At 42.9% G+C, this 26829-nt stretch overlaps 4 protein-coding genes and 1 long non-coding RNA gene across 5 annotated transcripts; 3 read left to right on the top strand and 2 right to left on the bottom strand.

Moving 5' to 3' along the window:
• Nucleotides 1-716: 716 nt before the first annotated feature.
• Nucleotides 717-2592, bottom strand: mycbp (MYC binding protein). Its single transcript, XM_020104654.2, has 5 exons — nucleotides 1832-2592; nucleotides 1556-1628; nucleotides 1416-1464; nucleotides 1022-1151; nucleotides 717-941 (listed from the first exon to the last, which is right to left on the bottom strand). Exons 1-5 carry the CDS (start codon nucleotides 1844-1846, stop codon nucleotides 897-899), a joined length of 312 nt encoding a protein of 103 aa, XP_019960213.1. The 5' UTR covers nucleotides 1847-2592; the 3' UTR covers nucleotides 717-896.
• On the top strand, nucleotides 2532-11537 carry LOC109640570 (sialin). The gene is made up of 11 exons (XM_020104652.2): nucleotides 2532-2721; nucleotides 5141-5318; nucleotides 5840-6057; nucleotides 6157-6390; nucleotides 6531-6705; nucleotides 6834-6952; nucleotides 7828-7989; nucleotides 8107-8239; nucleotides 8357-8504; nucleotides 8739-8829; nucleotides 9024-11537. Exons 2-11 carry the CDS (start codon nucleotides 5213-5215, stop codon nucleotides 9189-9191), a joined length of 1554 nt encoding a protein of 517 aa, XP_019960211.2. The 5' UTR covers nucleotides 2532-2721; nucleotides 5141-5212; the 3' UTR covers nucleotides 9192-11537.
• A 2292-nt stretch (nucleotides 11538-13829) lies between these two features.
• LOC138405853 (uncharacterized) lies at nucleotides 13830-21870 on the bottom strand. Its single transcript, XR_011239524.1, has 3 exons — nucleotides 21730-21870; nucleotides 16811-16852; nucleotides 13830-13966 (listed from the first exon to the last, which is right to left on the bottom strand). It is a non-coding gene; the product is annotated as an uncharacterized lncRNA (long non-coding RNA).
• On the top strand, nucleotides 17351-21204 carry LOC109640561 (elongation factor 1-alpha). The gene is made up of 8 exons (XM_020104638.2): nucleotides 17351-17711; nucleotides 18508-18662; nucleotides 19200-19379; nucleotides 19461-19757; nucleotides 19838-19988; nucleotides 20073-20329; nucleotides 20416-20650; nucleotides 20752-21204. The coding sequence occupies exons 2-8, from the start codon at nucleotides 18519-18521 to the stop codon at nucleotides 20871-20873; spliced, it is 1386 nt and encodes a 461-aa protein (XP_019960197.1). The 5' UTR covers nucleotides 17351-17711; nucleotides 18508-18518; the 3' UTR covers nucleotides 20874-21204.
• LOC109640559 (elongation factor 1-alpha) lies at nucleotides 21285-26720 on the top strand. The gene is made up of 8 exons (XM_020104636.2): nucleotides 21285-21526; nucleotides 23115-23267; nucleotides 23514-23693; nucleotides 23775-24071; nucleotides 24179-24329; nucleotides 24594-24850; nucleotides 25339-25573; nucleotides 26346-26720. The coding sequence occupies exons 2-8, from the start codon at nucleotides 23124-23126 to the stop codon at nucleotides 26468-26470; spliced, it is 1389 nt and encodes a 462-aa protein (XP_019960195.1). The 5' UTR covers nucleotides 21285-21526; nucleotides 23115-23123; the 3' UTR covers nucleotides 26471-26720.
• Nucleotides 26721-26829: the final 109 nt, after the last annotated feature.

The raw sequence follows: 26829 nt of genomic DNA, 5'->3' as shown, positions 1-26829 counted from the left end.
TGTGCAACACGGCGGCTCCTGAAAATACAGAAGTGTCGATCATCTTTATTTACGGTTTGGAAACAACAGAAACTCAAAGACGTGTTTGGGGGTCAGATAAGATTGTGCCACTGAAAACAAAGAGCAGCAATTTTCAGAATAAAAAACTGTGATCTAACATCTCCTCTTACTTCTAAAAGCTGCTCAGATCCCAACGCACAGATTCATTTTTTCACATTTAGCAGGACGAGCACATGCATCAGACTTTTAATGATCTGTTTGGATGGAACATCTGTGGGATGGAAAACTGAGCCACAGATCGATAAAGTTGTTTCAGGCCACAACACAGTTATGCAACCGGATACTTTTAAATCAGTGACACTGAATTAATCGAGCTCCAGTTCCAACATATTTGACAGTGATCCAGCAAAAAATACTTATGAAAACAAAAACTTGTGGAAAATATCTTTATTCTACTATAATGTGAACAAAATAAAGCTTCTTAAATGTGCTGTCATCTATCAGACCTCTCATTCCCATCAGGCACATGAGCAGCGACATGTAAATTATAGATTTTTTATGAAATTCGTTTTTTTACTTGATATTCAGACATGCAATTAATATTATGTCAAAGATGATTGAAAATATTGGAGCACAATCTTTAAAAAGAATGAAATGAAGATCAGCGTGTAAGAAGAATGTTGTGGTTTTGTTTAAAATCAGCGACTGACACCAAATGCTGAAAAACACATTTTTAATGTGAGAAAACAAAAGTTGCTTCTTGTTGCGGAACAAAAACAAACTGTGACTTTGTGATCACCGTGTTATTATGTAATAAACATTTACATATTCTACAAAGATGCTCATTTAACGTTTTTTCTTATATTTTTTTGCAAAGAACAAGAGAAAGCACTTCTCTACTCTGCAGCTCCCTCCTCAGGTGACGATTCGTACTGCATGAGCTGGAAAATGATAAGCGAAGGGTTAGAGGTCACAGCAGCACAGACAGTGAAACCTCTCAACGTGGAGGCAGGTGTCTCACCCGGTTCCTCAGCTCTTTGTTCTCCTCCATGAGCAGGTTGCACTTCTGCTGAAGATCGGCCAGCTCCATGCGAAGAGCCTCAGCGTCTGCTGGCTCTGGCCCAGCTGCACCGAGGTGAAGCTTTATGAAACTGCAGGGTGAAGGGTTAAGGTCACAACACTCAGTTTCATCTTTGCCTTTAATTGAAGCAGATGCGTGCTGTCCTTCCAGAATCATGAACACAAAGCAAAATAATACTTTAGTTTGATAATCACGAAGAACAGACTTGCTGTGAGTCAGTCATGTTCCTGGAACCTCTTTGACCAAAGTGCTGCCCTCATAAATATTGGTTTTAGGACTGGGGGGGGCAGACATCTGTAACAGCTGTACAGCTGCTCAGTCACGTGAAGGATACTCCAGAGCATTGTTGGGTTTGTCAGTCTCTTCGTACAGAGCCACTAGAACTGCAACAGAGCAAAGAGCAAAGAATGAGCCGAGCAGAGTCAGAGCCTCAGGTGTCAACATGCTAACCGGCTCGCAGTGTTGTGTGCTCACCGCTGGTTATAGTGTCCAGGACCCCGGACTTCTCCAGGTACCTTCTGAACTGCTCCCTCTTCGACTCTGAGGCCTGGAACGAGACACACGTTTTCACCCTCGACACACACACAGTTTCAAAAACTCAACAATCTGCTGTATATGGAGTTTATCAGCCTGTGGTGCGTTCACGGCCCAGCTACACCACGCTAGCCCGCTAGCACAAGCGTCGCACCACAAGCCTCTGAGTGAATAACCAGTTCAATAAAACTACAGGTTGTGTGGTCGCACACTCACCCTGTAATGCGCCATGATGCGCGTGGGGGGGTGGCTGTTGGATATCCGGTTGTTTATCAACAGGAAACACCGACAGCTGCTGTTTGTTTGTTTGTTTGTTTCCTTCAACGCACCACGAGCACTCCAGGCGTTGCCATAACAACAGGTTAAACCCGGAAGACGTGATAAACGTGTTTGTAGTTTTCTCTCGTTCAGTTAAAAGGTTTGTAGAAGAAGAAGAAGAAGAACTTAGTCAATGTTAAACATTAATTTATAAATATTATAAAAAAAACAGTTCGTCCGGTCGCGTTCAGCCGGTAGGAAGTGGATGAGTCTGAGTTGCCAGGTCGGAGGAAATTAAAAGTAAACTCGTCACGTGACAGAGGGGCCTGAAGTGCGTTGATGACTTTCCACAAAAAAAGGATTTGAACACAATTTGCATTCACTCTTCTCTGTTCGGTTTTTAGTTTATTTGCAAAACATTTTTAAATGTAAATGTGAAAGAGTTGAAATAAAAAAAAAGGTTTGTAAAACATAGAGATGCGGAAAACCGACCCAACCTGGCACCGCGGCTGTCAGCCAATCACCGAGGAGGATGCGCCGGCTGTTGGGCAAGTGATATATACGTCACATCCGCAGCGCTGATCTGTAAATCATACAGCGGACCGCGTCACACGGGGCGTGTCCGGTCCAGTCGCTGTGAGCTCTGTGTTTCCTCAAAGCTTCCGGGTCCTGGCGCTTCCGGGTCCTGGCGCTCATGTGACGGTTTCTCTTGTTGTGGTGAAAAACTGCAGCTGAGCTCAGATGTTGTTGTTTTACTGACGCGAGACAAACGATCCGGTTCCTCCGCGACATGTTTCCCACTCTCCACACAGAGACACAGCTGCTGCGGCTCTGAGACGCTCCGGCAGGTGAGTTTTACTCAATGAAGTCTCATTAAACTCACCGAGTCCCTGAGTGCAGGTTCATTAAACTGTAAAAACTATTCTATCAGTGAGAAACTGTGAAAACGCTCAATTACATGTTCCACTTTTTTTTTTTTTCGACTGTCAGGTGAATCCACTCGAAGGATGAAAAGTAAAGTGAAATACCTGTGTGTGTGTAAATGAAGTACTATTCACGTACAGCAGTGTATACTTGTGGTATTATTACTATTAGTGGTTGAGCTGGATTTTCACATGACACAGAACAATTGATAATGAAGTTGCTGAGAAAGACATGGTTATTATTTTATGGCAAATGAAGTGAAACATGCAATAATAATAATAATCATCATTATTTGTATCAGATCTTCTATGAAGTGCTGAAATGCATGAATACACCAGTAAAGTTAAATTGAACAATAAAAATATATCTGAAATTGTTGTTTTAGAATGAAAAAGAAAGAGTGTATTGATTTTGTTCACTTTATTTTCTCAGTTAGTCCACAGCTTGTGGCCCCAAACAGTCAAGACTTGTTGAGACAGCAAGCCGATTGATTGATTGATTGATTGATTTCCTAAAAACATTGAGCAACTATCTATTTTTTAAGACTCGAGTGCAGGAAACGATCAGATGTGTTTTAAAAGTGGTGGCAGCTCAAACACTTGAACTGTCTAAACTATGACAGACATGGTGGCAGCACATGTGACGGTTTAATGCAGAGGAATTTCGATATTGAATATTGTAGATTTCACACATCTTCCTTCCTTCATTATCGGACTGACTCAGGATTATTGACCCTGACATCACGACACATGTGCACAGACACTCGCTCAGTGAGTCAGAGACACTTTCATGTCTCCTCCTCACACGGCCTGTTTTACCGGTTTGTCACATTCACACTGATGCTTTAGAATATAAAGTCAAACAAAGTTATTAACCACTTTAATCACTATTAAACAAAGATACCATCAGGACCCAGTTTCAGCTTCTCAAATGTGAGGATTGACATAAATAAAGAAATAAAATGTTTTGCTGTTTCCTGAACATCTGTGCAAGTTGTGATGGAAGTTTTTGAGCTGATGACTCGATTCTGAGAAAAGAGTCATTGAACTGAAACATTGACTGGACTGTGAAATCTATGAATTCTTCAGACTTGCGATAATATTAATGGATCAATCACTGATAGAAGAGTTCATTTAGGTGACAACTGATACTGAGGAGCTGCAGCGGCAGGATTCCTCATTTGAACTCGTATGTGTCACTGAGTTCGTGAGGAAACTCAAACTCGAAAAAAACCTGCAGATGAAGTCAGGAGTGCATCATTCTTCTCAGTTCCTGAAAATCTGTTTGGTAGAAAGTTTTTTTCGTCGGTGTCATCGCGATTTGAAACTTAAAACAATGACTCAGCTTTTAGATCATGGCCTAAAAAAACTTGATGTCATTTATTTATCAATGACTAAGCACATTAAATACACAAAGTAATCACGGTTTGGTTTTGTAAAAGCACTAATCAGATCATTTTCATGATGTTAGATCTGCAACTGAGCACATTGTTTAATTTATCCTTTATTAAACCAGGAAGATAATGAGAAACAATATCTCCTCTGTCACTGAGTCCAGATCAACACGGGCAGCAGAGGAAATAAATAAATAAAAACAGTTGCCAGTTATTTCCTCAATCAACTGTTTTGTTTGACAAAGTTTATTCAATGTTTAAATGTCTTGTTCTGTCTCAACAAAAGTCCAAACCCCAAATATATTAAGTTGAATCCTCATGTTTATGTTGGAAGCAGCAAATTTGGTCATTTTTGCTCAGAAAAAAACCCTAAAATCAAAATTGGATTATCAGAATAGTTGCAAATTAAATTTCTGTCGAATCGGTAAATGGAGAAATCGCAGCAGCTCTAGGTTCTAATATAATTGTGTGATTGTTTTGAACCGACTGCATCATGTTTCATTCCTCTTGCAGCCTGAGGACGCGGTCACCAGTTAAACACAGATTCACAGATATAATTCAGAACATGTTAAACTTTATGTAAAACCAGAATCGCTGCCGGTCTCTGAATGAACAGAGATGCTCTGACTTGGTTTCAGGTATTTTCTTACTCATCTCTTGTTTCTGACGTTGTGACCTCAGGTCGAATGAAACCTCTACAAAACCACAGTGGTGAGTTGGAGCAGAGACGTGTGTCACGGGTGGTTTTAGTTCCTGAAAAGTTCACCGCTTTCAGAGGATGAACAACAAAACCACTGTGTTGTGTTGTCAGTTTCAGGCTCTGAAGTGAAGTCTGTGTGTGTCTCATGTGATCTCACATTTATTCACACATTTAATCGTGTTTATCTCTTATCCTGTTTGTTTGTGTGTCTGTGTTTTGCTCTGACATCTGATCTCCATGTCTTCAACAGATTTCCTGGACGCCATGATTCACTGACGTCGCTTTACAGTATTTTAGTGTTTCGTTGGCTCAGTCGACGGCCATGCAGCGACAACATGGCTTCTCTATCAACGCAGCCTCTTCAGAGGAGGACGAGGAGGACGAGGAGGACGTGGAGGACGTGGAGCCGCTCATCAAGACCGACGCGGGTTTGTTTCTGTTCTTATCAGGACATTTTTATTCAATGAGGAGTTTGGACTTTCCTCTCGACACAACTTTCCAGTTATTTCAGTTGTATTTATCTTAGGGATTCCAAAGTGATGTTGGGAAATGTCTTAATTTGTCAAACGAGAAGTCTAAAAACCTAAAAATGTGTTTACTGTGATGATCACGTTAGGATGACAGAGGGAAGGTGTTTGCAGTTGTTGCAGAGTCACATTCACGTCGGCACTTTGTCAGTTATAAAAGACATGTGAGGAGGCAGTCAAACTAAAATCACATAATACTGAACCAAACACATGAAGAAGAAATACGCAAAGAAGCCTTTAGTTTATCGCAGAAGCCAAAAAGTCCAAATTAATTCTTTACTATATTGTGTTTCCAGAGAAAATGGAAAAATGGAAATATAAAAAAATGGAAACTGTAAATAATAAAAATGTCAAATATGAATATACCTTGTATCCTGCATCAAAGGTCCAAATGCTAACGCCATTGTTCTGTGTGTCAGCAGCTCCTCCAAAGTGCTGCTCCGCTCGTCTCAACCTCGCCGTCCTCATGTTCCTCGGGTTCAGCGTGGTCTACGGCCTCCGTGTCAACCTCAGTGTTGCCATGGTCGCCATGGTGAACATCACTGAGCCCACGCCGGGTCCGAACAGCTCCGTCGTGCACGCGTGTCCGATGCCGTCGGGGATGGAAAACAGCAGTGACACGTTCCCACAACCAGAGGGGGTAAAAACTTTTGTTGAATCTTGAAAAGTCTTAAAAAGCAGTGAAACTGGTTAAAAAGTCTCTGAACTTGACCTGCATCTGTCCGTCCTCTGATCCCAGGTCCCTCAGTATCCCTGGGACTCGGAGACTCAGGGCTGGCTCCTGGGGGCCTTCTTCTTCGGCTACCTGTTCACGCAGATCCCGGGGGGTTACCTGGCCGGTCTCTACGGGGGGAAAGTCTTCTTGGGGCTGGGTGTGTTGGGCACGGCTGCCCTCACCCTCCTCACCCCCTTGGCTGCTCAGTTCGGTGTGACCTGGCTGTTCGCACTGCGAGCTCTGGAGGGCTTTGGCGAGGTAAGAGGATGCTGGGTAGTGGAGTCGCACGTGTCTCAGGAAGCTGCAGGAAACTTAAAAGTGAAAACGTTCTTTTACTGAAAAAACAAGATCATCGTTTGTTTTTGTCTCAGTCTTTCTCCGTCTCGCTGTTTCTTCAGGGAGTCACGTTCCCGGCCATGATGGCGATGTGGGCTCGGTGGGCTCCCCCTCTGGAGCGCTCTCGTCTGATGACGCTGTCGGGATCCGGGTCAAGCTTTGGAGCCTTTGTGGCTCTGCCGCTCACGGGCTTCATCTGTCAAACGCTGGGCTGGCCCGCTGTGTTCTACATCTGTGGTGAGAACAAGATCACATCCTCATGTAGGGACGGCAGAGAAATTAAAGGGAAAACCAACATCAAGGTGAAACAATAACTGTCTCTCTGTCTCTCTGTCTCCCTGTCTCTCTGTCTCTGTGTCTCTCAGGAGGAGCCGGCTGCCTCTGGGCCGTCTTCTGGTTCATTTTCGTGTCAGATGACCCTCGGACTCATCGTCAAATCAGCACAGAGGAGAGAGATTACATCATCAACTCTATTGGGCCTCAGGTGTGCGCACGAAACATTAACCGACGTTTTATTTAAAACGCGTCTCTCACGTCTTCTGGTTAGAAAGTAAGTGACAGTGGAAACAAATGGAAGAGACGATCACAAGGTTCAAGCCTGAGGGAAACGTTACCCTCTCAGATTTCTTCTCAGTTTGTGAGATGCAGAGATGAGAATATTGATCAGAGGAAAAAAACTCAACCTCATATGACTTTAGATCTTGGACATAAATACATGAAACAAAGTATTATTACAGTGACTCCACTCGTACAAGTGTACATGTACAAATACAGATTCTAACCTGTATTTGTTGTCAGTAGTTTTTCTCCTGATTGAATGTTTGATCATCGACTGTAAGTCAAGATGGACAGCTCCCAAATCTAAATCGCCCCCTGGTGGCTGGCTGCAGTATCGTTCATAAACTCCGCCTTCTCCGTGTTATCAGAAGAGACATGGACCAAAAAATAAAAAGCTTTAATTCATATTCAATTGAAGTATGCAAACATTTGTGCCTTATACTACAATATGTATATATATATATATATATATATATATATATATATATATATATATATATATATATATATATACAGAAATGAATCTGTAAAGGATATTACACATAAATTATAAACACGCATTTATATAGTTTGAATAAATCAGAAGGGGGAGTTTTAGGTGTTGTTGTTCTTTCTGCCTCCATTGTTTTATCATTCTTCAATCCGCTTTTAAACTTCCTGTTTCCGTTTCTCTTCCTGTTCTCACTCTTGTTGTTACTTTCTCTTCCCGTCCTTCGTGTTTTATTTCTACGTGTGTCGGTTTTGTGCTGTTTGTGGATTGTGTTTAAAGTTTTCATGCTCTGGTCTAATCTGAAACGACAGGGCACGGGTCACGGCTGGTCCGTCCCCGTGGTGCCCATGCTGCTGTCCGTCCCCCTGTGGGCGATCATCATCACCCAGATGTGTTCGAACTGGTCCTACTACGCCATGCTCACCTCCCTGCCCACATACATGAACAACATCCTGCACTTTGACCTCAAATCGGTGAGTTTTCCTTTAATAGAATGGTAGATAGCAAAAAACGTATCGTCTTTTAAAGAACCAGCGACGGAAAAACAAGCTTCATTCATCAAACGTCTGAATCTGTGTCTCCGTCCTCAGAACGGCTTCCTGTCCGCTCTGCCGTATCTCGGTGCCTTTGTGCTCTCCACGCTGTCGGGCGTCGCAGCTGACAGCCTCATCGAGAGGAGGCTGCTCAGCATCACCGCCGTGCGCAAACTCTTCACTGTCACAGGCAAGTGTTCCCCAGATCGTCTTTGTGTGTCAGATGCACTGTTCATGTATGTGCAGGTGTCTCCCTCCTTCCCTAACGCCCTCCTCCTCCTCCTCCTCCTCCTCCTCCTCCCTGCAGGTCTTTTGTTTCCCACAGTTTTCCTCGTGGCTGTGGTGTACGCCGGCTGCAGCCACGTCCTCACCGTCACCTTCCTCACGCTCTCCATGACCACCGGTGGGGTCAGCGCCTCCGGAGTCTTCATCAATCAGATAGACATCGCCCCTCGGTGGGTGTTACCGTCTCTCCCTGCTCAGAAATATCCACATTTGTGTTGACGAGCGTTTCAACGAACAAAAGTCGATATCATTTGTTTAGTTTGTGTAACACTAGAGTCCAAAATGGCGTCAGTATTAATATTCAGTCGCTCTAATACAACGTTTAGTTTCAGTGAAAGTATCCGTCACTCCCTCTGTGTATCTTAGGAAATACTGAAGACAACATTTCTCCTTGTCCCCTGAAGGTACGCAGGATTTCTTCTGGGAATCACCAACACGTTTGGGACCATCCCTGGTGTCGTGGCACCGATAGTGACCGGATACTTCACAAAAGATGTAGGTCGATCACTACGTCAGCATATCAGACCGTGTTATTGATTATTCACAAACATTAGTTATCCTCAAACTATAAAATGTACCTTTGTCTAAATGATTAATGTCACACACACACACACACACACAAACACACACACACACACACATAGTCGTTACAGTTACACACCATTGATGTCTTCTTCTCTGGTTGGCAGCACACACTGGCAGGCTGGCAGATGGTGTTCTGGGTTGCGGCCGGGATCAACGCAGCCGGCGCTCTCGTCTTCGTCATATTCGGCAGCGGGAAGATTCAGCCGTGGGCCCTCACGGAGGAGGAGAGGGCGGAGGTGGAGAGGAAGAGCAGCAGGTCCATCTCAACATAAAAAAACACAAGTACAAATAATCCAGCTCCACTTTTATATAAAATACAGATAAGCAGGATGTTTACTTTCAAACAGAGAAAGTTCTACCTCTGAAAATTCAAATCAAAGAGTGTAAAAGGCCGATGTTAAAAACAGGTGGCAGCAGAACAGAATAATATTTGAATCATAGAAGTTGTAGAAGCAGGACGTCTCGATGGTTCTACTGTGTCAGTGCAGTATTTGTATCTTTAATACGTGTGTCAGGTCTTTGAACGTTAAAGCAAAGAGTTTTTTTAATGAATTAGCACAATAGTTTTAGCAAAGAGTTTGAAACGATGGAGCAGTTTTATCACATTTTGAGTTGAGTTGAGAAAAGCAGCTGGATGTTCCGAGTGTGTTGAAGTCAAATGGACAGACTGACTGTTTGCACTGAAATGATTCATCACCTGCTGGACACTCTCGGCAGTTTCCAATGGAGAACTTGTGTTTTAACGGTCCAGCTCTTTAAATGAGAACAATATTTACTACTGAAGGATTTGGGGCATTTTTGCCTTTTGTCTAAAAGGTGAGTGTGAATGTGGAGAGAGAGCGGGGGTGGACGTGCTTTTTAAAACATATTGTTTCGTTTTTCTCGGACAGTGAAGAAAATGGGACCAAGTGTTTTATGATCAGACCACATTTCTTACGCTGCTTAATCTCTGACCACGTCTTCACTGTCCATTTGACCAGAAGAAGCACTTTCCACAAAGAAACCAAAAAGCCTTATGTGCGATACGAGTGCCAATATTTTACAAAACAAAGTTTCCAGGATTAGTTCTTTTACTTGTTATTTAGACGTTTTTATGCTCAACTTCCAAAGCAATGACTGGATTTGTTTGTAAACTTTTACGAGAAATGGTTCAATACCAGCACCTGAAAACCTGAAATGCTGAAATGTTCTCATCACTTCTCTCAAGCAGAAGTTGCGCTTCACTGCCCCTGATAACTTATAACACAGTTAGTAATAATAAGAACAACACTAGTAATCTCATAAAGCATCCGAAGATCCACTTATATTGTTCCGCTATTATATTTCCATGTTTTTAAATGCACTGGTATCAGATTGGTATTCAGTATCGGCCAATACCCAAAGGACAAATATCAGAATCTGCATCAAGAAGAATCTAATGTGGGAGCATCTCTGACTCATGCACTATATCATGCTGCACTGTGACTGTAAAGATATGACATGTAAAAATGTTTTGCTTTGAAAATGTGCAATGTTTTACAGACACAGTGTGTTCATGCCTTAGTTTAATTTATTGTGTAGAGAATCTTGTTGTACGTGGACATGATAGTGACATCACGTCTCTTCTTCTGCTGCTGCTGCTGTCAGGTTCGCATCCGCTGCTTCTGTTTGACTCCTCTCTAGAAGATTTAAAACATGCCACCCTGTGTTAATATGTTACCGTCTCAAATAACCTTCATTTAACTCCTTTAATCTCAAATCACAACAAAGAAAATCTACATTATGTGCATGTTCCCTTTAAATGGCAGAACAGACACTAGTCCACTTTATTAGGAACACTTGGATGAAGCTACTGCAGTCAACGTTCAGTTTGTTGTATTGTGATATTAGGAATTTCAATTTTAAAAGCATGCAACAAATCAAATAGAAATAGAAACTAAAACGATCCACTTCCTACAGGAGGATTTGTTGCAGGACTGTTGTATTAGTTTTAGCTCAGACCTCAGTGTCGCTCTGGTGGAGAAATATTAAATTCCTTTATTTAATTTATCTGTTATTATAGTAACAGCCAAAGTAACTTACTTGAACAAAACTCCCCCCAGTCTAATTTAGGTGTTATTGTAGAATAAACACTTATTAATCTCCAATATGATCGTGAAGCTGAGGCCTCACATGTTTGCTTTGTTTTTATTTACATCAGTGCTGATGCAGACTTTGCTCCGTCTGTGTTTGATTTTCAGTTTATCTGCTGTTTGGATTTGTTCATGAGCCTGTTGTGGATTTCATGTCCACAGATTTTTGATACATATCGAATAGGTACAGTAAAATAAAAAATAATAATTTAAAAAGTGAAGAAATAGAAAAGGAAGAAGATTCCTTATATTTAGATACAATTGTTTTTTGTGAGTTTACATTTATGGATGTTGCTGTTATTATCTGGCAAGAATGAAAAATATACACGATAAACTTTTTCATATCAGACCATGATTTCTGTGTGTAATTACATTTCCAAGAAAAGCTGACTTTTTAATTTTTTTATAAACATTTTGGCGGAAATTTCCTTCAACACATATCTCAATATATTCAAACCTGGTGTATCCCCTGTGTGAATAAACGAACACGACAACGTCTTTCTCAAACAACAGTGTCAGACTTCATTAAAGTTTTTACAGTAATTTGAACGCGGCCAGCAATAAACGCCACCAAAAGGGGTAAATAATAATAATACATTTGATCTCACAGCTGCTTAGAACCCTGGGACACAGCAGTTTGTCATAAACACACACATGAACAATAATTATAATAATAACGGTGTCTGAATCTGAATCTGTGTGACTGACGGGACAAGATAGTGTTTGATTGTGAACAGTTCCTCTCTACAGCCACGAGGTGGGGCAAGATAATGAAAATCAAAATAAGCAAAGGTCTCAAACTGAAACAAAATAAGATCAGAGCCAGTTTGTGAAAGTTTTATTTTTGTATTTGTCAGAAATTCAAAATCAATGAGTGACAGAAATAAAGTCCACTTAAAAACAGAGTTTGATTTACTCATTGATCCTAAATCATCCTCACGCGTCACCTTGTTCATGAGTTCAATGATTTAATATCTCAGTCTCTGTACATTTCATTATTTCTCCACGTTTCTCAGAAGTCACACCCGGACATGAGTCATCGTTGCCGGGTGATTACGTCACTTCTCTGTTTAAACTTTGCGTCAGAGTTTTATTTATTTATTTATTTTTTAATATAGAAATGAACCGGAAGTTCTTAGAATGAAGCCGGTGCGGTGCAGCAGCAATAATCGTCCCCCATGTCGACTACACGTTCTGTCCCTCCACCAGTTTACACAGTGTTACAATCTCTTTCATCATAATTTTTAAACGAGACAAATTCACTTTATTCTAATAATTAATAATAATAAAACATCGACATGATGCCTCCACTGTGAATCTTTATTCAAATGTAGTTTGACTTGAGTCACAGTAGAAATCCTGTGAAACACTTTTACTTGAGTTAAATTGAAAGAATAAATATCCAGATATCATATGTAGAAGTTCTGCCTTGTTTTAGAATATAATACGTATTATTTATAATTGTCGATGCCTTTATATAAATATGATTTAAAGAGTTTATGACTTTATATAGTGATATAATGCAATACAATTCTCCCCTGGGCTCATAAGAGTCCATCTTTATCTATTATTAAGCTCAATGTGCCAAAGAATCTATCAGGCACTGTTGTGGAGTACAAATTACAATATCTGAGGTTTGTAAGAATTCACAACACATCTACAGAAACAACTGATTTCATTATTCACTTTTTTTCACTCTTTTTTCTCCACCTTTGTTTCTATCTTACAAACTGTAGTTCCCCTTTAATTTGCACAGTCTTCATCAGGGTCATGTGATTATGTGGAGGACAATTGTAGCTGGAAGTAATTTCAAAAGTAAAACTGGCCGCAGGGGAACAATCTACTTTCTGGTTCTATTTCTAAAACCTTGTAAAAATAAATTTTGTGCAAAAACATCACTGAAAGAAGTCGGGTTGATTTATACAGTCCAATATTTCGTACAATATTCTAACAGGCGTTACAGATCAGTATCTATTTATAAATAGCATAAACAAATGGGCTGAAGAATAAAAGAAACTATGAAAGACACAGTTTGTAGAGAGATGTTCACCTCCTGGTTTGATTGTGTCTGCAGTCAGACCAGAGGTGAACAAATGAAGCGCCCTGCAGCCCCCACAGCAGAGGTCAGAGGTGGAATCAAACAGCTTCTCTTCCTGGGATTTACTCTTTTTCTCGACACTCCGGGTGTGAAACAAATGCAGACGAGAGCCCGGACACCAAAAGGGAGAACTTAGTTAGCAAGTGTGAAGCAGTGGGGGGGGGGGTGCGGAGCAGCACACAGGAGATATATGGAGCCAGCTGTGTGTTGTAAATGTGCTTTATTTGCATGAACTGTTCCCCCTCTGGCTCACAGTGTGTTTGCATACAGTGCTGACATTGCAATTTAGATTGTGTTGAAACGGCCTCTATGCACATGAATGTCAGTGTTGTGGGATTTTCTGAATCAGTCAGAGGCCTTTTCTTTCGTCCTCTGCTGCACACAAACACACACACACACACACACACACACACACACACACCAAGTCGTGTTTCTTAGAACTGGCAGAAGAGACTCTGACGCAGGACTGGTTGGTGGTGCTGCTGCTGATGACAAACCAAGGATTTGAAACTAGAATCAATATTGTTTAGAGAAACACGAGGATGGTGGGACTCTTTTCTATATGAGTCATGTCTATTTTTTTCTTTCTCCACGATGTCACATTTCTAAAAGTATGTGATTTTGTTTACTGGTTTGCCTCAGGCTCACAGAGGGAGGAGAAAGCAGTCCTCTCAAAGCTGTGCATTATTAGACTGGTCTATCTACAGCATGTGTCTGTACTGACAAACATGTTTCTCTCAGTCGGTCGTTAAGCGTCCGGATCTCTCGTTGCCATGACGAGAGATAAAAATATACTTTCCTGTTTCCGCTGTGTTTCATACTTATGTGATATTTCCCCCTGCAAAACACAAAATCAATCAATTATAATCAAATAAAAGACTTTCACATTGAAAACACACATTTTTACCAGAGAGATAGCTGCTGCATATTTTTGTATATGGTTGTATTTGGTTATCATGGAAAAATATTTAATCACATCTATTTTGTACTCTCTATAATGTTATATTGTCAAAAGTATGTGGACAAGTCCCTTTTTTAAATGAAGAAAGTGGAAAGCTTTGAATTAGACTGGTCGCTGTGGGTCTGTGTAACAAACACGTTTCACTCAGTGGTTTAAAGCTCAGGTCCCTTGTTGCTATAACCACCACCACTCCTACAAGATGACTCACCACTGACGCTCTGCTAGAAACTGGCTGCCAGTCTGCTGGTTGAATCACATTCTCCCTCACACACTCACACACTCACACACACAATTAAACACACATCTCAGAGTTCTCTCTCTCTCTCTCTCTCTCTCTCTCTCTCTCCCCTCACCCCGTTCTAGTGTGTGTCTGGAATAAGAACACGGCTTCTAGCTGTACTCTGCTCCGTTCAGTCATCAGATCGCCAGAGGCTATGTTTTCTCCTGCAGAGGCGGAAACAGTTTGTCTGGACAAAGTTTTCACTTTTCACTGTGCGATAGCTGAACATGCGCTTCATGGATTGTTGTGACACTTTGTCCAGATCTTTATCGTCCCCAGACGATGGTGAAGGTCCCCTGACTTTTCCTTTAGCAGCACAATGAGATTAAATATGTCAAATATGTCTTTCCACAATTATCAGATATCAGACTCAGTTACATAAATGGAACAGTAAGTGTAGTAGTTTGGGGTATAAGCCGTATTTTGGGTGTTTGTTACAGTTCCAACATGAACTTAATGTACAGGGAAGCTTGTGCGTGTTGCTTTTAAGTTGTGTACAGTTGAGTAACAGGGATGTTGTGGTACAATCAGTAGTTTTCATTCTTCCTATTCTTTCTGTGCACAGCTTTACACAGACTGGTGCACAGCAGAATGTGATAAGATAAAAATCTGCTCTTTAACTATGTTTCACTGAAGTGATCTTCAACAGAGACAACAACCTGTGTTCTCTCTAAGTTCTTTAATTGTACTTTTTTTTTTTTCCTTCAGAATATAACTCACATCAGATATTTAAGGACATTAGAAAACGGATGTTTCCAGCAGTTCACGTGTGACACTGTAAACAAACTGTCTCGAATCTTTGCTTGGACTCCAAACAGTGTTGTTGTTTTTAATGTAATACAGAGTTCATTATAAACTGACAGTCCCTGGTTCTTTTGGTGATTGGTGTCACATGACGTATTGATGAACAGCACATAACGCAAGCGCAGACGCTCTCAGATGGAGCCAAGTCAGCCGGAGGTGTTTCCAGAGAGGAGTTATAACATGTTTGATTTTCACGGACAAGCCGTGATCAAAGCTCCTATAATCACAAATAAGTCTGATCTCTGTACGGTGGCTGGGAGAAAGACACTTTAAACAAGGAGTTGTTTAAAAGGCAGGCGCTGTTAAGAATCACTAACGGACCGTGTCATTCTCGTGATTATAACTGGCTCAGACCACATTTTTGAGCCTCTGGTTATGAATGGCAGTCACTCAACAATGTTGTAGCCCGTGGTGTCAGAGTTTCAAAGTATGAGATGCTTTGTGCAGCACATTTTCACACAGGTGTGGGTCATTGCATATATTTATACATGCAGGTTTCCTCCCAACCTTTGGACATGTTGAAGTGTTCAGCAGAACCTGTTTTTGACCCATCTATAACTTGTAGGCCTGTAAATGCATACGTCTGACATTTACCTGGGATTTTACACTTTGACCTATTCTCTACTTTTCCTCCTCCATCTCCAGCAGAGTAAAAACACACTTCCATTCACCTTTTGTGTCTCTTGTGTCAAGTTGCCTCTCGCTCTCCGCCCCTTATCTCCTCCCTCCCCTATCTCCCCCCTCCCCTATCTCCCTCTGCCCGTCTCCTGTCCTCCCTCCCTCTTCCCGCTCAGGCCCTCCACCCTCTGCTGACTGAGAGGAGCAGCTGCCAAGTCAAAGCGGCTGCTACCTGAACTGAAAGGCGAGCAAATAGCTGTGTGAGTGCAAACGTGTGTGTGCACGTTCACCAAGCGATGCCAGCTGCCTCTGAACTGGGCATCGTGCCACAGTGATGTTGGAAGAGGTAGAACCTGACCTCCTCACCTCTGTGCAGCATCCTCACAACAGACGAGTCTACATCAGTTCATTCCACCTAGTCTCAGTTTAAATCTGCTTTTTCATCAGTTTGATTATTAAACTGTAAACTTAAGCTACTTTTTTTTCATTTGATAAGATTATTTCTGGTTGTTAAGTATTAAACCAGATGACACTGATGATACTCTCCACCCTAATCACTTAAAACACATGAGTTTGTTGGGAATGCAAATGACTGGCTGATAAGAAATCTTGAAAACAGTGTGAGTTCATCTTCTCAGGGTCTGACATCTGTTTGAATGTAAATCTAATGGGGATTTAAATAATCTCATCAGGCTGAGGCGTCGCCAGAGTGTCGACGGAGCAAGGTTGGGGGTCCAAGGGTGGGCTCATAGTGCTTTGTGCTGAAAATGTAAGTTAATGAAAACTTTGAGTGTAAAACTAAACCCCAGAATCTGAATCTGTCTTATTTGCAAAAGGTCAGAAAACAGTGAAGCCTCACACAGCTCAAGTCAGAGTTTTAAAATCCTTGTTTTTATTGAACCGTCAGTCTCAAACACAGTGTTTCCAACATTTAACACAATGAATTGTTTATCAAATCAGCTGGCGTTTTATTATTGAGCCTCAAAAAAGTCAATTAAATGAAATGAAAGTATAGCTACCTGTGTCCTCAAAATCTGCTCTGCGTCATGTTATATTCGTTCCTGCAAAACACAAACACATTCAAATAAATGATCATTTATTCTCTTTGTAGCTTTTTGTCGCATTTTACAGTTTTTCAACTATTCCATTGTAAATACACCTTTTTTTGAACTTTTATCAAACACAGATTCTGAATGATTTTGGTTATTATGGATAAAATATTTGTGATCGACGTTGTTTTTTAGTCTTAAACTTGTCTAGTCTTAAATGTGTCCCACTAGCAGCACAAGTTATGGTATGAACATGCTTTTTTGTGACTAACTCCTTAATGGCAAATACAAAATTAGTAAAGTGAATTGTGTATTTTCATAAAAAACTTTTTGTCTTTGTCTGCATGTCCATATATGCAGAATCTATATTGTAATCGCATTAAACAATATATATATTCAATGGGGAAATGTTGTATAGTAATTATTATATGTTACGATGGAAATATCTTTGTATTTTCACACATTTGAACCACGTGTTATGATGCGAATGTGCTTTTCTGTGACTAACAGTGGAAAAAACACCCTCGTGGGTAAAATCGCTGAGCTGCCGTCAACCGACCATCGAGTCAACTTTAAGAGTTTTGAACTTAAACAACTCAAACTTTCTTCTCCATCGTCACTTGAGTCGCTTCTGATTTTCCCCTGGTTTGTCTGGACGCACGGTCGCCGCCGCGCTGCTCGAGCTTCTTCCGGTGACGTGCTGACGTTTTTTTGCAGGAATGTGCGTGATTTGCGGGGTCGTCACCGGGGAGGGCGACGGGAAGTCAGGCCGCCTCCCAGCCGGTATAAAACCCGCTGGTCCTGCCGCACACTTCCTCTTTCTGTTACCTGGCCAGGGGCAGCAGCTTTGGTGAAAACCACAGAAACGCCGGTGAGTTAAGCTGCGTTCATTATTTAAACTAATCCCAGAGTAAAGTCAGGATCTCAATGTGAAGTGACGTGTGGTCGAAGCGTTTTAATCTGGTTCTGTTTTAGAGGAAACGTGGCCTTTCTTTTCTTTTTTTATCTCGGTTATGTAACTTCACACTAACCTGTGGATTAGTTTCATCGAGGGAATCCGCCATTAAAGTTAAACTAGCCTCCACATGTCGCATTGTGTTTAAAACTTAAAGCGCGGTTGTGTTTTAAAGGAGGTAGAAGCGGATTGTGATGGAGGAGCACAGGAACAAAGAGGCGGCTGCGGTTAGCGGAGCTCCGCGGATGCTGGAATGGAATTTTTTTCCTTCTCCTCTTACCCCCCCCCTCCACGAGACAGCTGCCCGCGGGGCTCCGGTGCCAGGAGCTCGGGGTCTGGGGACGAGGTGGCCCCCCGAATATTTCGCGATCTTTGTAACTTTAGACGACGTGGCCCGCAGAGGAACACGTGTCCCCGCTGGCCTGTCGCCGAGTGAGGCCTAGCAGGAGCGGCTCAGCCCGCACCGCCGGCCTCCATTAACGAGACGCGTTCAAAACTGCTTTAAATCAGAATCAGGTTTTTTTTTTTAAAGGTGGTCGTTCAAAAAAAAAAACCGGAGTGAATTCGGATTAAAACGCTCATATCGTCACGGATCATTACCCCCCACACACACACCACAGCCTCCCCGGGTTAATGTTCACCCTTATGATTTAACACGTGTTGAGGATGCGAGCTAATGGAGGTTTTTTCTTTTCTTTCTTTCTTGTGTCAGAAACTACAACAATGGGAAAGGAAAAGATCCACATCAACATCGTGGTCATCGGCCATGTCGACTCCGGGAAGTCCACCTCCACCGGGCACTTGATCTACAAGTGCGGAGGAATCGACAAGAGGACCATCGAGAAGTTCGAGAAGGAAGCTGCCGAGGTGAGCGCCAGCGTCCCGATCCGAGGGGGACCGTTAGAATCGAGCCCAAGATGGCGGCGTCAGCGTGTCTCCTCCAGCCCGAGGGCCGCTGGCGTGTGCGCGCACGCTGGGTGGGGCCTAACGTCCGCTGCGCTGACTGTGCACTTGACTCAGGCCTCCAACAATAAGACACGTTACAGCTGATCTCAGACCAGTTCTATTCATGTGATCCTGTGTTTTTTTTATATGAAAATTGTTAAATCTGCAAAAAAGCATATTCCCCTTTAGGCTGTAAATTGAATGATTGTAATGTGTTTTATATTAGTTACTTCAGACAAGTTGTGAAAAGGTGAAATTTGAAAATTATTTATGAAACATAGAGGAGCTTATTGTTGGAGCTTAAGTACCTGAAAGAATTAAACTTTACGTTACCAATTTCCAATAAATTCTGTTCATTCAAGTACAAACTATGTATCAACACAAAATTACGGAGTTTAAATGTGTTGTGTATTAATTCCCCTTCTGTTTAACTAATTTGAGAAATGTACTTGTCCACAGATGGGCAAGGGTTCCTTCAAGTACGCCTGGGTGCTGGACAAACTGAAGGCCGAGCGTGAGCGTGGTATCACCATCGACATCGCTCTGTGGAAGTTCGAGACCACAAAGTATTGCGTGACCATCATTGACGCTCCTGGACACAGGGACTTCATCAAGAACATGATCACTGGAACCTCTCAGGTAAAGACATGTTAACGTTTCTGTAACTGACTCGTCACCTCATCACGTTGGTAGAAGTTTCACCGAGTTTCTCCTCTTTAGGCTGACTGTGCCGTGCTGATCGTTGCTGCTGGTGTTGGTGAGTTCGAGGCTGGTATCTCCAAGAACGGCCAGACCCGCGAGCACGCCCTGCTGGCCTTCACCCTTGGTGTGAAGCAGCTCATTGTTGGAGTCAACAAGATGGACTCCACTGAGCCCCCTTACAGCCAGAAGCGTTTTGAGGAGATCACCAAGGAAGTGAGCACCTACATCAAGAAGATCGGCTACAACCCTGCAAGTGTTGCTTTCGTCCCCATCTCTGGTTGGCACGGAGACAACATGATCGAAACCAGTGAAAAGGTGAGAACATTTTCAACTTGCTTTGCTTGTTTTAACGTGATAATTATGAACATGAACTGACGTCTCACAAACATCCATAGATGAGCTGGTACAAGGGATGGAAGGTTGAGCGCAAGGATGGTAATGCCAATGGAACCACACTGCTGGATGCTCTGGATGCCATCCTGCCCCCTGCCCGCCCCACAGACAAGGCTCTCCGTCTGCCCCTGCAGGACGTCTACAAAATCGGCGGTAAGAAGTGATTTTAATTTAGCTGTATAACAACTGGTCATAGTTAAATGTCTGAAATACTTAATCACAATTTACTTTTCTCAGGTATTGGAACAGTACCCGTCGGTCGTGTTGAGACTGGTCTCCTGAAGCCCGGCATGGTCGTGACCTTTGCTCCCCCCAACCTGACCACTGAGGTCAAGTCTGTGGAGATGCACCACGAGTCTATGCCCGAGGCTGTCCCCGGTGACAACGTCGGCTTCAACATCAAGAACGTGTCCGTCAAGGAAATCCGTCGTGGATACGTGGCTGGTGACAGCAAGAACGACCCACCCAAGGCTGCTGCAAGCTTCAACGCCCAGGTTGGTGTTGTGACCTCAGAACAGATGACTTGCGATTTTTCATTAAATTGCATTTGGCATGCTAATAATTCAGAATGTTTCCACAGGTCATCATCCTGAACCACCCTGGCCAGATCAACGAGGGTTATGCCCCCGTGCTGGATTGCCACACAGCTCACATTGCTTGCAAGTTCAAGGAGCTCATCGAGAAGATTGACCGTCGTTCCGGCAAGAAGCTTGAGGACAGCCCCAAGTTTGTCAAGTCTGGAGATGCCGCCATTGTCAAACTCATTCCTCAGAAGCCCATGGTTGTGGAGCCCTTCTCCAACTATGCTCCCCTCGGTGAGTTTGAAGTCCACTGCACCTATTTAAAAATGCATGATCACTTTTTCTCACTGCAGAAGATAATACAACATATTAATGTCTGAACCTTCTTTGAACAGGTCGTTTCGCCGTGCGTGACATGAGGCAGACGGTGGCTGTCGGTGTCATCAAGTCTGTTGACAACAAGGAAATTTCCGGAAAGACGACCAAGGCTGCAGAGAAAGCCCAGAAGAAGAAATGAATAGTCGTGAAGGACATCCAGCAACAAGATGTGTGCCAGCACCAGCGGGCCACTCCTCTATCTTCCCCCCACCCTGAAACATCTACTCTGAAACAGAGCTCTCTACTAAAGGACTGGCTTATGCTGATTAAAACCCATCGCAAAAGTTTTCGCAGGAAAAAAGAACAATGTGGCATTGTCACTTACCTGAATCACATGACAGTGCCTCTTCTCAGTTAAGTTTAAGTTGGAAATGGTTTAGAACTGTATCTTGATCTTAATGCCACACATTTGATTGGAAAGAACGCTGCTGGTAACTAATAAAAAATAAATGTCTTTGAAAAAATTGAAATTGGCTCGTCTTGAATCCTTAACCGTCGCAGTTGAGTCTAGTGTTTGGTTGTCAGTGGAGAGCTGATCTGTGCTGCAGCTGTTTTTTTTTCTTTTTTTTCTTGACCCAGCCGTCTGTCCGCTGATGCACTTGTCATCCAATCGCCTCAATAGGACTTAAGCAGCACCAGCCAATAGCACCCCTTATTTTTTAGTCTGACAGCAACAGGGATACGCACAGCCCTCCCTCTCTTTTGGTTCTGTATAAAAACTCGGGGAAGATCACATTCGGTCCTTTTTTTCCTGCGCTCCAAACCCGGGGACGTCTTGTTTATCAGGCACAGGTTGGTGAATTTTTACTTAATAACTAGAAAATACAAAAATGCATTTGAGATCTAGGAGCCGAGGATTTCAGGAGGAGATTTAGAATTACAGTTTGACCTTGATGGGGGATAATCTCAACAGAATGCAGACCAGTGCTCCTTTGCTATTATAAAAAAATATATATAATAATGTGCACAGAATAGGTTGAAGCATGCAAGCTCACCTTTTTGTAAATTTTGTCCAAACTTGTCTATAGGCTCTGGTGATAGTTCGCCCTGGTCTGTAATAATTCAGGGGTTTTCAGATGCGTGTGTGTGGCAGCGTTCATTCTGAAGAACATTTCACGCCAGTTTCTTTTTCTGCCAGTCATGGTAGTTTCCACTCGCCCTCGTGGACGCGCACCCATCCGCCCAAGCGCTGTTTGTGATGGGCGGGAGCGCGCGCCTGGAAGGGTTGATAACATGGCGGCTCTGCGCAGCAACATGGAGGCCGGTCACCAGGACGAGCCCCTGCCGGAAACTGATCGCGGTCCGCGGGGGCGCGCACGCAGTCTGACGTAGTTTTTTTTTTTCGACACCGTTGAGATTCCGATGAGGGGGGCATCGAAGTAAAACACACATGTAACGTAAAGAGAAAGATATATTAAGAAGTGTTTAACAAAACAGGAGTCGAACTAATCACGACGGAGCTGCATCCACTTTCAGAAAATGTGTCCGGTTAGAAATCATGGACCTGGATTTACCAATAAACCTCCGTGTGTCTAACAGTTTGACAAAATCTGCAGAAATATAAACCGAGTAGATGCTAACGATGACCGGTTTACGGCAGACTGGACCCGTTTTGTCGCGACACCCGACTCGAGCACGTGGTGCGTGACTCAGGCCATGTCGCCGGTGTCGTGAACGCGCACCGACTATGACATATAGGAAAAAAAAACGTAAATAGATAAAGATTTTCCCGGTTCGATCGTAAAGATCGTGAATCTACTGCGCTGGATTTTAACGCAGCTTTACCGACGTTAAAATGCTGCGTTCACGCCGTGTGGGCACAATGGGAACTCAACACAGAGGGTGTGTTAACGCAGTGTCCCATTCGTACGCATTTTGTTAACGGCACTTAAATTGTTACTAGTTGCAGTTATAACGTGAATTTGGTGGCTAATTAGCTAAATGTATCCCAGTTTGTTTTTAATGTGGAGTGACGCAACTGTCATCCCTGGTGCAGTTGGAGCATTTTTTGCGAACAGTAAGACACCCACAGTTATATTCATCGATATGGAGAAGATGCTAGAAGCTTTTAATTCCTTTTGGAAATAAAGAAGAAGCCGAAAAGATCAATTTATCAGGAAGTTGAGTGTAGTCGCGGTTTATACGACAGGGCGTGAACGCCACACTGGGCCAGCTGGGTTAATGTATAAAATACGATGAAATTAACGTCGCGATAAACTCACGTTATAATAAAACAGGTGTACGTGAAATATTATGTATATATATAAATCAAGTAGCCTCCGCCATCATGGCGTTTTACAACGTAATGCACCGAGTTGTTCCCCAACGTCAGCGACCTAATGAACAATCAATGGTCTCTTCTCTTCTCTTTAATGAGCAGTAAACAAAAATGGGAAAAGAAAAGATCCACATCAACATCGTGGTCATCGGCCATGTCGACTCCGGAAAGTCCACCACCACCGGGCACTTGATCTACAAGTGCGGAGGAATCGACAAGAGAACCATCGAGAAGTTCGAGAAGGAAGCTGCCGAGGTTTGTGTCAATCGAGAGTCTGAGTTTATAATCACATGAGGAGAATCAGTGAGTATTCAGAAAAGAGTGTCACTGATAACTGAGATCCGTGTAAAAGCGACACCTACTGTTGAAACATGTGCAACTGAAACACCCAGACCATATCCCTGTTATATCTTTTATACATCCATGTCGTATCCTATATAGATCTATGACATATCCCTGTTATACCCTATAGAAATCTATAACCTGTTATATCCACAACAGATGGGCAAAGGCTCCTTCAAGTACGCCTGGGTGCTGGACAAACTGAAGGCCGAGCGTGAGCGTGGTATCACCATCGACATCGCTCTGTGGAAGTTTGAGACCGCAAAGTACTACGTGACCATCATTGACGCTCCTGGACACAGGGACTTCATCAAGAACATGATCACTGGAACCTCTCAGGTAAAGACACGTTAACGCTTCTGTAACTGACTCGTCACCTCATCACGTTGGTAGAAGTTTCACCGAGTTTCTCCTGTTTAGGCTGACTGTGCCGTGCTGATCGTTGCTGCTGGTGTTGGTGAGTTCGAGGCCGGTATCTCCAAGAACGGCCAGACCCGCGAGCACGCCCTGCTGGCTTACACCCTCGGTGTGAAGCAGCTCATCGTTGGCATCAACAAGATGGACTCCACTGAGCCCCCTTACAGCCAGAAGCGTTTTGAGGAGATCACCAAGGAAGTCAGCGCCTACATCAAGAAGATCGGCTACAACCCCGCCACTGTTGCCTTTGTGCCCATCTCTGGTTGGCACGGAGACAACATGCTGGAGGCCAGCGACAAGGTGAGAAACTTAGGACAACGTAGTGTAGCTCAATAGATACAATTTCTTTAATTTTTAACAATCACTAAATCACATATTTTCTCTTTTTCCGTCTGTCTCTGATCTAGATGACCTGGTTCAAGGGTTGGAAGATTGAGCGTAAAGAGGGCGGTGCCACTGGTGTTACCCTGCTGGAGGCTCTGGACTCCATCCTGCCCCCCTCCCGCCCCACCGACAAGCCCCTGCGTCTGCCCCTGCAGGACGTCTACAAGATTGGCGGTAAGCAGAGTCACGTCATGTCCTGTAAATGTTACCTCATAAGTCGTATGTTTAAATCTACCTGTCGAAAAATATGAAGAGAAAAACAAACCTTATCTCGCGCACTGTGCTGTGAAGCTTTGTCCAGACAAACACCCTCTTCTGCAAATTTCACAACAACCTGGTGGTCCCAACATTTTCTTATCATTTTCATTACGACCGAAGTTTGTGGTTGTGAAATTATTTTGATCAAAACATGGCTTCCTGCCTCCTGCTCTCTCTCAGGTATTGGAACAGTACCTGTCGGTCGCGTTGAGACTGGTCTCCTGAAGCCCGGCATGGTCGTTACCTTCGCTCCCCCCAACCTGACCACGGAGGTCAAGTCTGTGGAGATGCACCACGAGTCTCTGCCTGAAGCTGCCCCCGGTGACAACGTCGGCTTCAACATCAAGAACGTGTCCGTCAAGGAAATCCGTCGTGGAAACGTGGCTGGTGACAGCAAGAACGACCCACCCATGGCTGCTGATAACTTCTCTGCCCAGGTGTGTTAACTTATCATGAGGATTTTACAATACAGCACAGATTTGTCGAAAGTGAAAACATAATCCCAGATCATTATCATTCTGAAGCGTGCTGCTACATGTTCTGCTGCCACACAGGAAACAAATCCTTGGTGAGTGAGCACCAGCTGATTATGCAAGAGAGGAATCTGCTTGCTGCAGTAACGCTAGTGTTCAGTCGCCATTTTGGAAGCGAGCTGAATACTGACTTTAAACTGAACTGCAGCCAAACACCCAGATAGCCGGAGTTTCACATCCATTCACTCAAAGTCTTGTTATACCAGGTGATATTTTGTGCGATCTGAGATTTTATTCATGAGTCACGATGGTTCACTTTTGAGTTCTGTGTAAAAGACAACAACAAAAAAACAACAGTCATGATAATGGTCCAAAACGTGCAACACTTATTTTCACACCACCCATGTTCCTCAAACCTCCCCCCGTGTCTCTCTGTGTTTCTCCCTCTGCAGGTCATCATCCTGAACCACCCCGGACAGATCTCACAGGGTTACGCCCCCGTGCTGGATTGCCACACTGCTCACATTGCCTGCAAGTTCAGCGAGCTCAAGGAGAAGATTGACCGTCGTTCCGGCAAGAAACTTGAGGACAACCCCAAGGCTCTCAAGTCTGGAGATGCCGCCATCATCACCATGGTGCCTGGAAAACCCATGTGTGTCGAGAGCTTCTCCCAGTATCCCCCTCTGGGTGAGTAAAACGCTTTTTGTTTTCACTCTTGTCTATTTGTTGGTTTGTCATCAGAATTTTGCAAAAACAACAGAAAGCATTTCCGCAAAAATTGGGATGAGGGATGGGATTTTATTCCACTTTCCGAAAACATTGGGTGATGTTTTTGCCATTTTCATGGAGGTATGGCCATTCTAGTTTTTTAAAGCCTAATTTTAAAGCCCAGTCGTCACTAAAGACAGAAGCAGAAGTATTAGTTTTATATAACATATAAATCAGACTCTAAATATACTAATTTCTATGATACAACTGCCAAATTTACTTTTGTGTTTCATAAGCTTTTCATTCATTGGTCGCTGACAATTTACAACAATCCTTCGAAACAAACACATTTGCACAGGACCAATCGATTCTGACTCCTCTTTATTTCCATCTATATCAGTCTGAGATGTTCCACCAGTCAGGATCCATGAGACAGAATCTAGTGAACTCCTGTCATGGCTGATTTTTTGTATTTCTTCAAAAGAAAAGATCTCAAAATGGAAATTTATCAAACTTGTTAGTTTGAATTTAAGTAAAAGTTATTGTGTTCCTCTGTCAAAGAGATACTGTTCATAGCTTTAATCTTTAAACACCTTCGTTAGTTTAGCTTTGTCATAAACAGTGGTTTAATGTATATCCATTGACCTGAACAAGATACCACTTGATTTTACGGAATTTAATGTGAACTGAAGTTGTTTCAAGCTTCTCATTGACTCCTTGGGCTCGTTTCTCTCCCTTCTCTCCCTCCCAGGTCGCTTTGCTGTGCGTGACATGAGGCAGACCGTGGCCGTCGGTGTCATCAAGTCTGTGGAGAAGAAACTTGCCTCCGGTGGAAAGGTCACCAAGTCTGCACAGAAGGCCGAAAAGAAGAAATGAATTCTCATTCAGGACGTCCAACAAGTTGTCACATCTCAGCAGCAGCGGGCTGCCCCATCCCTTCTCTTTCCTTGCCACCCAGGACCGTCTTCTCTTAGGCAGAGCTCTCTGCTCAAGGACTGGCTTATGCTGATTAAAACCCATCGTAAAAGTTTCCGCAGGAAAGGAAGGCATGTGCCTTTTAGGAAAAACTGTGACAGTGATTAAGTTGACAATAAAACAATAAAAATCTTAAACATTGCCAAATTAAGACATTTCTTTTGTCTTTCTTTAAATTAGTGTTAGGTGACTGTTAACTGCTTCAAACAGACACAGCACATTTCAACTACAGCTGATGAGCAAATTCAATGATAACTGAA

This window comes from Paralichthys olivaceus, chromosome 20 (genome assembly GCF_024713975.1).
Source record: "Paralichthys olivaceus isolate ysfri-2021 chromosome 20, ASM2471397v2, whole genome shotgun sequence".
Taxonomy (NCBI): domain Eukaryota; kingdom Metazoa; phylum Chordata; class Actinopteri; order Pleuronectiformes; family Paralichthyidae; genus Paralichthys; species Paralichthys olivaceus.
This window is presented reverse-complemented; position numbering and strand designations above follow the sequence as displayed.

Excerpts from the sequence above, each read along its gene's own strand:
- LOC109640561 (XM_020104638.2), top strand. The coding sequence starts at position 18,519 with ATGGGAAAGGAAAAGATCCACATCAACATCGTGGTCATCGGCCATGTC. Across the intron at positions 18,663-19,199 it reads TCGAGAAGGAAGCTGCCGAG|ATGGGCAAGGGTTCCTTCAA; the intron begins GTGAGCGCCAGC and ends ACTTGTCCACAG. Across the intron at positions 19,380-19,460 it reads TGATCACTGGAACCTCTCAG|GCTGACTGTGCCGTGCTGAT; the intron begins GTAAAGACATGT and ends TCTCCTCTTTAG.
- LOC109640570 (XM_020104652.2), top strand. The coding sequence starts at position 5,213 with ATGCAGCGACAACATGGCTTCTCTATCAACGCAGCCTCTTCAGAGGAG. Across the intron at positions 6,391-6,530 it reads CTCTGGAGGGCTTTGGCGAG|GGAGTCACGTTCCCGGCCAT; the intron begins GTAAGAGGATGC and ends CTGTTTCTTCAG. Across the intron at positions 6,706-6,833 it reads CGCTGTGTTCTACATCTGTG|GAGGAGCCGGCTGCCTCTGG; the intron begins GTGAGAACAAGA and ends TGTGTCTCTCAG.
- mycbp (XM_020104654.2), bottom strand. Across the intron at positions 1,465-1,555 it reads CCTGGACACTATAACCAGCG|TTCTAGTGGCTCTGTACGAA; the intron begins GTGAGCACACAA and ends GCTCTGTTGCAG. Across the intron at positions 1,152-1,415 it reads AAACCCAACAATGCTCTGGA|TTTCATAAAGCTTCACCTCG; the intron begins GTATCCTTCACG and ends TTCACCCTGCAG.
- LOC109640559 (XM_020104636.2), top strand. The coding sequence starts at position 23,124 with ATGGGAAAAGAAAAGATCCACATCAACATCGTGGTCATCGGCCATGTC. Across the intron at positions 23,268-23,513 it reads TCGAGAAGGAAGCTGCCGAG|ATGGGCAAAGGCTCCTTCAA; the intron begins GTTTGTGTCAAT and ends TATCCACAACAG. Across the intron at positions 23,694-23,774 it reads TGATCACTGGAACCTCTCAG|GCTGACTGTGCCGTGCTGAT; the intron begins GTAAAGACACGT and ends TCTCCTGTTTAG.